Here is an 11,821-nt window from a genome sequence, read left to right as displayed (position 1 = left end):
GAGCTCTTCTATATTCTTGAGCGTGTTTATTAAGCCCAATATTATTAATTATTATAATGGGTCTGTTTATAGCCTATATCCATATTTGGGCATAACCTATATATATATATCATTTATAATTATATAATAATGTGGTGAGGATAACTATAGCTGTCTTTAGTGTTAAATATAGTACCAACTATCCATTTATGCATTTATAAGACATAGTATATACATTGAAGTATATATTTTTTATTTTGGTCCAATATTATAGATGGACTATTATTATGCATTCGACTTAATCTTATATGTACTTTATTTATTACTTACTATTATAAATTCGTATCTATATATTTATAATGTGTTGAAAGCAAGAGTCGATCGACTGAGGGTGTGATGTGAGCTTTAACATCACTTTAAATTATACTATATTGATATATGCTTTTAACATTTGTCTTCTAAACAATGGATGTCCAACTACCGATATCTTTTATCAGAATTCTAGTAGTGCCTCCATCTAAACCGTTTTTGACTTACTTGATATATAATTACCGTCATTAAAACTAAAATCCGTATAGTTGGAACGTTAAAATTTTTTCATGAACCCTTCAAAACTAACAAAGTTAACTTCCGTATAGTTGGATCATTAAAATTAAACTTGGAAAATCACAAAACTAGTAATCCTTTCAATTAACGGCCTAACCTCTGAATACAAATCTTAAATCATGTATCTCCCACAAATATTTGAACAATATAATATATTTTTGATATAATTTTTACACGCGTATTACTATGTGTTAATTAGTTTTTAATGTATATATTATGTTCTCGTACTAAACATTTATTTATACCATTTAAAATAAATTTGACCGGTGACTAAAATAATTCTTAATATGTTGTTTATGTTATTAGAGTACCCCAGTGTTTTTTTAAAATTTAATAAATAATTTCATATTTATTAATATGTTGTTTATGTTATTAGAGTACCTCGCATACCCTGCAAACCTTGTTGCTGATTCTTCTTAGAAGATGAGGAGTCAGAGCTTTTGCTAATTCATGGGTACTTGTCCTTAGCGTCATACTCCTGATCCGTCTTCCTCTTCTTGTCTCCAGTAGGTTCGTTATTCACAGCTGTCTTCTTCATACTCTCCTCCATCTTGATATACTTTCCGGCTCTATCCTGGAGCTGCAACATACTCTCGGGAGGGAATTTAGCCAGGGACATCTTAAAGAACTCATCACTAGTCTCTTGCTGTAGGGCTATCATAGCTACCTTATCATCAAGATCAGGGAGCTTCAAAGCCTCCTTCATAAACCGATTCAGATACTCTCTCAAGGACTCCTTTACTCCTTGGATTATGCCCATGAGAGAGGATGAACTCTTCTCGTACACTCTGCCACTTATAAATTGCTTGATAAAAGCTTGGCTCAAGTCGTTAAAGGACCCAATAGAGTTCGGAGGCAGACGACTATACCAACTTTGAGCCATACCGACAGGGTTTGAGGGAAGGCCTGACACTTAATAGCGTCATTCATGGGCTGTAGCAGCAGGGCATTAGAGAACGTCCTAACATGGTTAGCAGGGTTGCCAGTACCATCATATGCTTTGATGATGGGCATCTTCAACTTCCTAGAAATGTGAGTGTTCATTATCTCATCAGTGAATGGTGGGTTTGGATCATTGGGATCTCCCAGGTGTATAAGATCACTTGGATCAGCCCTTGGGGCAACTGCCCTTCTTGGTATTGGACCATCCAGATTATGATTGGGGGAGGACCTCTTCGTCTTGGAGCAAGTGGGGGTCTTGGAGTCAGTTGTGCCTCTAGGTCACACTTCAATCTTTGGATCTCAGCTTCATGAGCCCTGATCAACGTCTTGGGGGATCATCCCTTGAGTGCTCCTGGAGCGGTGTTTAGTATCACCCATTGGTTCTTTACCAACACGTCTCCTTCTTAGAGCAACATCATCATCAGATAATTCAGATTCTTTTTTAGTATAAGGTCCTGAGAATTCTTGATCCTCCGGAATAGGAGCCCAACCACGTATGTATTAGGGTATCCGCCCTTGTGCTTCACCCCTATCAGAGTGTCCACTCCCTTCAACTTCAGGGTATAGAGGCATCCCGTAAGGGTGGTTAGTGGTCACGATCATCGAGTACTCATACCCAACGGGCTGAGAGCTCACAGGTGCATGTACCTATTGCAATTGGGGATTCATTCCTTGAGGAGCCGGGGGAGTCGACCCTTGTGGTTGAGCCTCAGTTGCCCCTACCAGGGTTCCTCCTTGTGAGGAGGCATAAGTTGAGTGAGGTGGTACTTCCACCACTGATGCGACTGTTCGTTATGGAACAGGAGTGTCTGTTCCACCATTGTTTCTTCCCGTGTATTCACCTTGGTTGTTGTAGTCTTCTCACAGACGTGCCAAATGTTGTGGAATAAAAACCTGAGTACTTTAGTATTTAATGCTAGGCTTGGTGAGCTTCGAGCTTTAATGGCTGCTCTTGCGTTCGGGACTATCGGTCCTAGCAAGATGCCTACGTATCTCTGTGTTGTAGAGAATCAAGCCAAAAACGTAGTTCTACATTGAGGGGTAGAGCCCTTTATATAGTGGTGAGTCTAGGGTTAGACTTCTGTTGGGAGACTTGGTGGACAAGTCTCCAACTTAGATGGTAAATAGGAGTCCTCTTGGGGAAGGGGATCCAGAACCTTCTATGTAGGACTTTGAGTCCGTTTAGAACACATGTCTTGCTCTTCCAGCCGTATTGGGCCTAGTCCGTGAACAGCTCGTGTTCGTGGACTTGGATGACCTCCGCTGGTGGGCCTTGGTTGCTTGGGCCGTTGTAGGACTGTTACGAAGCTTAAACCAGACATGCCTGCTACGAAGCTTGGACCAGATAGGCCTGTGTTGGACTTTTCGGACAAGAAGCCCAAGTGCAATTAATGCGATATTAATGTGTCTTTAGGATGTATTTTTATCCATATCACATACCATTCGCGATTCCAATAAAATTTTATTCTATCTCAAGAGGTGCTATGGATTTAGTTTAGGATGAAGAAGAACCGTGCTTATACTTCCATAGAAGGTGCGCCAAAGCTTGTGAATGAACTTGCTGACGTAATAGATTTATCATCCACAAACTCAATGAATTCAGATGTTCTACGAAAAGAGGAGAATTTAAATTGTAAGCCTTTTTCGATGAGGTAACCCTCTTTCCCCTTGCTTAGATGCATTTCACTTTCTAGAATATATCTATGTGGATATAAATGTGGACTTAGCTTTCCTGGACATATATATATAATGCATACTATGAGGCACCTTGAATGTTTTGTTTTATAACATTTTTTTGTTGAATAATATTTGAATCAATCAAGGAGTTGTCGTAATACCCCAAGATTTAGAGATATCTTGATTTTAAATTATGATATCCAAGGTGGTCGAGCCCTCCCATCCTCTTCTTTAAAATTTGTTCTGTGCTCGATTTGTGCACTCTACGGGTGCAGAAACAGTTGAATATAACACTTTAACAAATTCAAACCTTTTCAAATTTCTTGAGATTTTTTAAGAGTAGTTTACTTAATATTTAATTATTGTGATACATAAATAAATTACTTATGTATGTAGTCTTGGAGTACGTGGCTGATGTGATAAATGATTTGTGTTCATTTTAAATATACCAAACTCGAGTTTAGACATGAATATTAGTTCGGTAAAGTTACACATCATTATTCGGTATCTTAAAACTTTGTTTGATTAAAAGTTCATCTGAGTTCAATTCATTTCTGTTTTGTCACTTGAAGCACTACTGCTCAAGATTTTTCAATTAAGCTTAGGGTTGATGGAGGTAGATAGACTTCTATCATGTTTACTTTTTTTTGTTACTTGGAGGGGTGTATTCATTTCACATTTTAAAGGATAAATAATAATCCATGGTTTTTAAAAGATTTTTCGTTGATTTTAATTGTTTGTGGGTTTTGAGGGAGTTGATAAAAAACTTTTGTATTCATTTCTTTAAAATTTGTTCTATGCTCGATTTTTGCACTCTACGGGTGCAGAAACAGTTGAATATAACACTTTAACAAATTCAAGCCTTTTCAAATATCTTGAGATTTTTAAGAGTAGTTTACTTAATATTTAATTATTGTGATACATAAATAAATTACTTTATGTATATGGTCTTGGAGTACGTGGCTGATGTGATAAATGAAAACCCGATTGCTTGCATCCCCGTCAATGGTATAAATAAAAGTACATGGGAGCAACAACGAGGATCAGTAGATATTTCTCGTCATAGGTGGTGGCGATGTAAATCTTGTGTCCGAGAGATTTCCCCTTATAGTGTTGATGCTGCTGATAAAAGATCGAACGAACTAGAAGACTGTGCAAAGTCATTGTCTATAGACTCATGCAATATGAATGTAAATTGTCAACATTTCTCGATACAGTATTCCTTTTCCATTACTTATATTTTCTTAAGGGATTAAAAACATGATTTTCGTCAAACTCGTTCGAGTTCGTCCTTGTATGAGTTCGATAATTTCATTCAATTTCTCTTATCGAAAACGAGTTCGAACAACATAATTTGTTCGATAATTTTAATGAACATAATCAAGTTTTCAAGTTGTTCGACTTGAGGTCGGTTTATGTTCAGCTCGAGTTCGACTCATTCGTTAAACTCGAGTTTGATTCGACAAAAATAGTTGTATATAAATATATTATTCATAATTTATATTTAATTAAATTTATAATTACTTAAAATAAATATTATTTTTACAAAAATTTTAAATAAAAATATAGGTAAAAATTACTTTTTAAAATAATATATAATGTTCATAAACAGTTGTTTTCGGTTCATCTCTATATATTCGTGAACGATTTGTGTTCGTTTCGAATATACCGAACTCGAGTTTAGACAAGAATATTAGTTCGGTAAAGTTACACATCATTATTCGTATCTTAAAACTTTGTTTGATTAAAAGTTCATCTGAGTTCAATTCGTTTCTGTTTTGTCACTTCAAGCACTACTGCTCAAGATTTTTCAATTAAGCTCAGGGTTGATGGAGGTAGATAGACTTTTATCATTATTACTTTTTTTTGTTACTTGGAGGGGTGTATTCATTTCACATTTTAAAGATCAATAATAATCCTTCAAAAAATCTTGTAGAGTCTAGCTGATTTGTGAAATTTCGAGAAATCCTTCAAAATCTCATGTATTTTAAAGAGATTTCAAAAGATTAAAAATGAACTAGTAAATCCATCAAACTCCACAAGTTTTCAAATAAAAAAATCCACAGACTTTTGAATACAATCCGATTTTGATGGACTTTTAAAAATTCAAATTGAATAATGTCGTCAAATTTTGGTAGATTTTTTAAAATCTAAATTGAATACACTCAGATTTTGAAAGATTTCTAATCACTATTAAATATCATCAGATTTTAAAAGATTTTTTAAAATCTTAATTGAATGCCCCTTGATTTCAAAAATCCACATAAATATTTCAAAATCTTGATTGAATACACCCCTCTTAAACATAAATAGACACACACCCCCCTTATTTTTGACAAGATTTAAACCCACAAAAAGGCTAAACCAAGAGGTGTGGGGTTACAGTATTATGTTTATGTATTATATAAGTAATATCTATATTCTATTTTTTGCTCCCATTATACTTTGCATTTGAAAACACTACATCGGTATGTTCTTTAAATTGTTGTTTTTTTAATTATTGTTATTTGATCTGTAACAAAAGCTAATTATGTATAGGTTCCCACAAAAGAACAATACTAAACCTCTGCAAAGGACGTAAACATGGTCCACAGTATTGGCGAAAGTGAAGCAGAGATCCCATATAATGTTTCACTACAATTGCTAGCGAGCGTAGCGGTAGAAATTATGACATCTGATCAACCTCAACTACTGGAAACCTCTGAAACTTCAGGTGCACTTATATCCCTATTTCTAAACATCATACACTAGTACATTCTTTTTATAGCTATTATATAATGGTCTGGACTATGTAAATCAACATATTGGATTAAAATTGGAAAAAATGAAATTGATCAAATTATAAATTGGACAGCTGGAATTTGAAGGAACACTTTCTAGCTATTTTCTCCTAATTGTAATTAAAATACAATTAATAACAATTAATTATGCCAGGTATCGGAACTGATGCTGTTGTAAAAGAGGGCGATAAAGCTTTGAATGTGTTCACTGATGTCATTGACAGTGACGATGAAAGAGAGTACAAAAAAATCCGGCCATTGAAAGAATTGTTACGGGTAGAGAATAAGGCACCTGCTCAAAAAGGTGTCACATCTTTTTAATCAATGATTAGTACCGTTAGATTCAAATATTAAAATAATATATACAGTACTCAAGCTCTCATGTTCGAACCCAACAAAAATTTATATTATATTATACACTACTAAATCTTTGAGGTTCGAACCCCATCCACAACAAATATTTATATTATTACTTATACACTATCCAATAAGATTCAGGTTTGAATCCTTTCAACAACAAATATTTATATTCGTATTTATAAATGTACCAATAAGGTATTGATCCAAAAAAAATTATTGTAAATTTAAATAATAAAAATATAATGAACAATACTTTTTAACTAACAACAATTAATCATGCCAGGTTTCGAAACTGATGTTGTTGTAGAAGAGGGTGATAAAGCTTTGAATGTTGTCACTGATGTCATTGACAGTGACGACGAAAGAGAGTACAAAAAAACCCGTCCAATGAAAGAATTGTTATGGGTGGAGAACAAGGCACCTGCTGGAAAAGGTATCGGAACTCAAACTCTGCAACAAACAGGGGAAAGGCCTTCTTCATGCAATGGTAATAATACCCATTCTGAAGTCCAAGTAAATGATCGTATACTAATATTGTTGGCTAATACATTGTTAACTTAAACGGTCTACACGTTCACAGGACAAGAGTTCGTTAGAGCTCAAGGGAGCAGAAAAGCAAAGAGATCTTGTCCTTTCTTGCCCAATGAAAATCCAGTTTCAACTAAGCATGCAAAGGCTACTGGTAAATCAAGTCTTGTCTCCCTTTAAGGATATGTCTTGGTCACAATAATGTGCTCCTTTTAATTGATTAAGAGATAATTATTTACTCAGATAAAGTTTGAATGCATGGTTTGCAGGATTTGTTTCTCATCCACTGATATCCCGAAAATCAAATTACCAGAAATAATTGATTTAAGTTGGAAGTCACGGAAAGTATCGAGGATGGGCATGGTTGGACACAACAACAATATTATTTCTGCAGTGAAATCCCTAGCTAGATGAAAGTGGGAATGTTCTTTAGATAAGCCATTAGTTTCTAAAAAAATTATTTGTTGGATATTGTGGAGAACTATAAAATTCTAGCAAGTGTTCAAATTTGTTTTATTGTAACTATCCTTCATTTTATAGTAACTGGAATTATAATATTTAAGTAACTGAATTAATAAATATGAAAAAGAAAAATATAAAAAAATTGTTATCATGTAAGTTATAATAATGGAAATAGCTAATAAACACAATACCACATAAAAAAATGAATATGCCAAATTTTACTCTCATACGACACAGATATTAAGTTCATGATTAAATACATAAAAATTATTTGTTTTAGAGGATTTAATACCGAAATTCTAATCGGAGGAAAATAATCGTCATTATTAATACATGAGTTAAGTTTTATTAGTATATGGGTTAATTTATACCATCATGGGACTATATTCCTTTTAAGATTTGATCTAATAGTTATTTTCAAGGATACCGATGAAAATGGACAAATATTCTTTAAATTTTCCAATTATAGTACAGGGATAAAATTTATTTAAAAAATGATTTGTCGGAATCGATTAAATAATACTTATAATATCTAATAATATTTGTATAACAAATGTTAAGATTAAAAAAATTTAAAGTAATAATCAATCAATAACATGACATAGACATAGAGTATAAGGGCAAGATGGGATTGACCCTTAGTGGTTTGCTTGGATGATACCTATCAATAGATTAATTTTGATTATAACAAACACTCAACAAATATGTCATTTCACATGTGGTGTATGAAGTGGTATGGTGGTATTGTGGTTAGAAAGTTAGTGGTCAATTTCTAATGGTAACTTTTTTCTAAAATTTCATAACCAACACCGAGAATATGACATTTCACATGCATAAAATGTCATTGATTATATAATTATGTTGGTCTATATATTTTTGGAAGAGTTTGAGTTTGAATACAAACACTACAAGAAAAACGGCTAAATATGACCGAAAAATTTCAGTCAAATTTAACCAAATATGAATGTGCGGTCATATTTGATTAAATATGACGACATTATGTCAGTCTTTTTTAGGTTGGTAAAATTTAGCAAAATCGATCATATTTAGTTAAATATGACAGTCGACAGTCGAATTTATAAATTTGACTGACATTATCAGTCATTTTTATAAATTTGATTGGTTTAGTATATAGTCAAATTTATAAATATGACCACATTTGAGTTGGTCAAATTAGTAAAAATGACTGATTTTGGTCAAATATAACAAGAAAATGTGACTATTATTAGCGAAATAATTACAGAGCCTCTATAGGAGACCAACATATCCATAATATGAATTGACTTTAATTTTAAAAAGTAAGCTGCTAGACATTAGTTGTTGTATCCCAAAGGATTAGCTACTAGATAACACTAGATTTTCAGTCTATAGAAAAATAAACGTACTGACCAGCATCTTCATCTTCGTTTTCATCTTTGTTGCTTTGAAAATTATTATGGTTCAATGTCACATTATTGATTCCAATACCTTGCATCATTTGCACAATTGGAGTAATTGCAAAGCCTGTATATTTGGCTAATAAAAAAAATTGCTCAAAATAATAAACCTTAAAAAGAACAGAAAGCAAATTCAAACTAAACCAATATCTAATTTAAAGAATGCAAATTATTTATCAGAACTTAGGCTGATCAAGGTGATCAAGGGTTGTGTAATGTAGCTATAAAAATAATGATAGTGCAAGTATATGTGCAAGAGCCAAAACACTTTATCAAGTCAATACTAAAAATTATTTACTTTATCATATCAGCATGTATATATACACACAAATATATATAGTAGAACTTGATAAAACTAGAAAAGAATCACAAAACATGCACTAGTACAAAAACTGTCATACGCGTCTTGAAATAGGTTATTTGCGTCTGTTCTCAACTGACGCGTAGGGAGGAGTTGTATAGTTAAAGAGTATATGCTGTTGGGCAACAACGCATATGTTTATTGCGTCTGTGAGGAACATACGCGTATACATAAGACATCCACATAAAATTTGAACTTTTGCTTCTGTTTTTTTCAACAGATGTAAAAAGATTTTTGGAGCTGCTCATAACAGACGTATAAAGCTAAAAATGGACTAAAATGTTCCTTTTACATGTCATTAAAAAAGTGTTTAGAAAAAGATATAAACTATGACGTTCCAATAATGGAAAAGACACGATTTATTTTATTAAGCTAGTTTACAAGACACAATCTACCTAAAACATACACAAATGATAGATGTCTATGGTTGTAATGTACTATATTGCACTAAATTTAAGGTTGGGTTAGGTAATATCTAGAAAAGATATGTGACATTTGGCTATCATTTTACATGTACAATTGGACTAGAAAAAAGTTGTACAATAATTTTAATCGTAAATGAAAGACAATAAATAAAATCACTTGAGCATTTAAATTTTTGAAAACAAAATGCATACCTTTAAATCTTCTAAAATATAGAACTTTATTTAGTGCACCCAAATTAAATTTTTATAGCACGTTATTGCTTCTTTAATGCTGCAGAGAATAATTTATATGCTAAATTCAAACTCATTATAATAGTTAAAAAATATTAAACAAGGAAAGAGTTCACATAATTCCTGCCTGCCAACTTTCTTGGAGATGCTTAGTGTATTAATCATCGGTTGAAAAAATCCAGGGTTCATTTTCTAGAATGTATTTCATCTTTGTGAGGAGATGCATGTGAGATAGTGCGGCTAGATGGTAGATGGGGACAAATAATTCCTATTACGAGGTTATGTACCGAAAACTAACCTTACTGTCATTATTTTTCGATGAGTACATAATCTTTATAGAAATTATGATTTATTAACAAATTAAATTTGTATACATTGTGGAAAGGTGATAACTTAAAATTTATGTTAGTGTTTCCACAAGAAAAATACATAATCAATGATTCAAAGAACTTCAAAATGCAAAGCCAACCTGTACAATAATATTCTAACTGATAACTAGTTCCCAATATAGCACTGCTTCATGGACTTAATAGTATGCATACGGTGTGTTCCTAGGGCTAGAGCTTTAATTAAACAAAGAATATTTATTTTATCACAAGGCTACACTTAGGTAATAAGTCAAAAACCAGAAACTCAATTTATATAGCTGAAAAGATAAACAATACATATGTATAACAAATCACCCCTCTGTATCAAAATATGTATACACATGAGTTGACATTTGTATAAAAAAAAAACAAATTAGATAATAGGACATTATAACTCAACAAAATCCTACACATGATGTGTGAAATAGCATATGCAAACTAAAAGAATCGCGATTTATTCACAGAGGCACCCAAAATTCTAAGAACTTATACAAAGAACTAAGTCTTGCAGAATTACTCCAGTAATAGATATAGATATAGGTGTTTGCATATATGAAATGAGTAAAACAAAAGACGTTGTAGAACCTGTTCTTATTTCTGCAAATGAGATATATACAAACATAAATAGAAAACATGCATGCTAACTGATGGCTAGAAAATAGCGTTAACTTCCTAAAACTTCTCTACTATCCTAACGTTTATTTTCCACGACTCTCCACTTTCTCAACTACGTGCAGACTAGTTCAAACAAATTACTTCTCCTAAATAATAATAATAACTACTAGTTTAGATTAATTAAATCAACATTCTCCCCTTAATCTAAACTACTAAGCCACTGTCTGGAGATCACGAACACCAAGCAGCTGTCTCATCTTCTCGAACCGTGCTGTAGGTAGTGCCTTGTTAATACATCTGCCGCTGCAAGTCTGTGCTCACATGTTTAACCACAATGTCACCATTCTCAACACACTCCCTTATAAAATGGGAACGAATGTCGATGTGTTACTATCCATGGAAGACTGGGTTTTTGGCTAGGTCGATTGCACTCTTGTTGTCAATGTAGAGCACTACTGGTTCTATATACTTACCAGTCACTTGACTCACCATTTTCCTCAGCCATATGGCTGGCAGGCTGCTGCAGTGGCCGCCATAAACTCGGCCTCACAACGATAACGCCACACTTCTCTGCTTCTGTGATGCCCAGGTTACCAGTCCTTCATCTAGGTAAAACACCATGCCCCCTGTACTTCATCGATCATCAACGTGACCAGCGAGATCGCTGTCAGAAAAACCTGTCAATAATTCACTGCCACTGCCCTTCACGTAAACCAAGCCATAATTCAGGGTCCCTCTGATATATCGTAGAACTCGCTTTGCTGCTAACTCGTGCATGACAGTAGGAGTTTCCATATATCGACTTATAATACCAACTGTAGGCTATATCTGGCCTTGTGTGAACTAGATAGCGGAGACCCCCAATCATACTCTTGAATTGAGTAGTATCAACTCGTTTTCCCCTTCATCTTTCCCAATGCTCTCCTTTGGGTCCATCGGAAATCTAACAGCATTACAGTTCCACATACCAGCTCTATCTAGATTTTCTTCGCGTAAGCTGCTTGCTTCGGCTGGATTGCACTCGCTCTTTGTTTCACCTCCAAACCCAAAT

General features: G+C 33.6%; 2 protein-coding genes across 2 annotated transcripts; both read right to left on the bottom strand.

Moving 5' to 3' along the window:
- Positions 1 to 1,033: 1,033 nt before the first annotated feature.
- Positions 1,034 to 1,468, bottom strand: LOC141705547 (uncharacterized). The gene has a single exon (XM_074508456.1). The coding sequence runs from the start codon at positions 1,466 to 1,468 to the stop codon at positions 1,034 to 1,036; it is 435 nt and encodes a 144-aa protein (XP_074364557.1).
- A 9,514-nt stretch (positions 1,469 to 10,982) lies between these two features.
- Positions 10,983 to 11,565, bottom strand: LOC141705546 (uncharacterized). Its single transcript, XM_074508455.1, has 3 exons — positions 11,448 to 11,565; positions 11,244 to 11,346; positions 10,983 to 11,073 (listed from the first exon to the last, which is right to left on the bottom strand). The coding sequence occupies exons 1-3, from the start codon at positions 11,563 to 11,565 to the stop codon at positions 10,983 to 10,985; spliced, it is 312 nt and encodes a 103-aa protein (XP_074364556.1).
- Between the last annotated feature and the right edge of the window lie 256 nt (positions 11,566 to 11,821).

This window comes from Apium graveolens, unplaced genomic scaffold (assembly GCF_009905375.1).
Source record: "Apium graveolens cultivar Ventura unplaced genomic scaffold, ASM990537v1 ctg9026, whole genome shotgun sequence".
NCBI lineage: Eukaryota > Viridiplantae > Streptophyta > Magnoliopsida > Apiales > Apiaceae > Apium > Apium graveolens.
The sequence above is the reverse complement of the archived record's forward strand: the minus strand, read 5'-3'. Positions and strand labels throughout refer to the sequence as shown.

What these genes read in the sequence shown, in the direction of transcription:
- LOC141705547 (XM_074508456.1), bottom strand. Translation starts at nt 1,468, where the DNA reads ATGGCTCAAAGTTGGTATAGTCGTCTGCCTCCGAACTCTATTGGGTCC.
- LOC141705546 (XM_074508455.1), bottom strand. Translation starts at nt 11,565, where the DNA reads ATGGAAACTCCTACTGTCATGCACGAGTTAGCAGCAAAGCGAGTTCTA. An exon ending in TGGCAGTGAATTATTGACAG is followed by an intron (nt 11,347 to 11,447) that starts GTTTTTCTGACA and finishes TGGGCATCACAG; the next exon opens with AAGCAGAGAAGTGTGGCGTT. An exon ending in AATGGTGAGTCAAGTGACTG is followed by an intron (nt 11,074 to 11,243) that starts GTAAGTATATAG and finishes ACAGACTTGCAG; the next exon opens with CGGCAGATGTATTAACAAGG.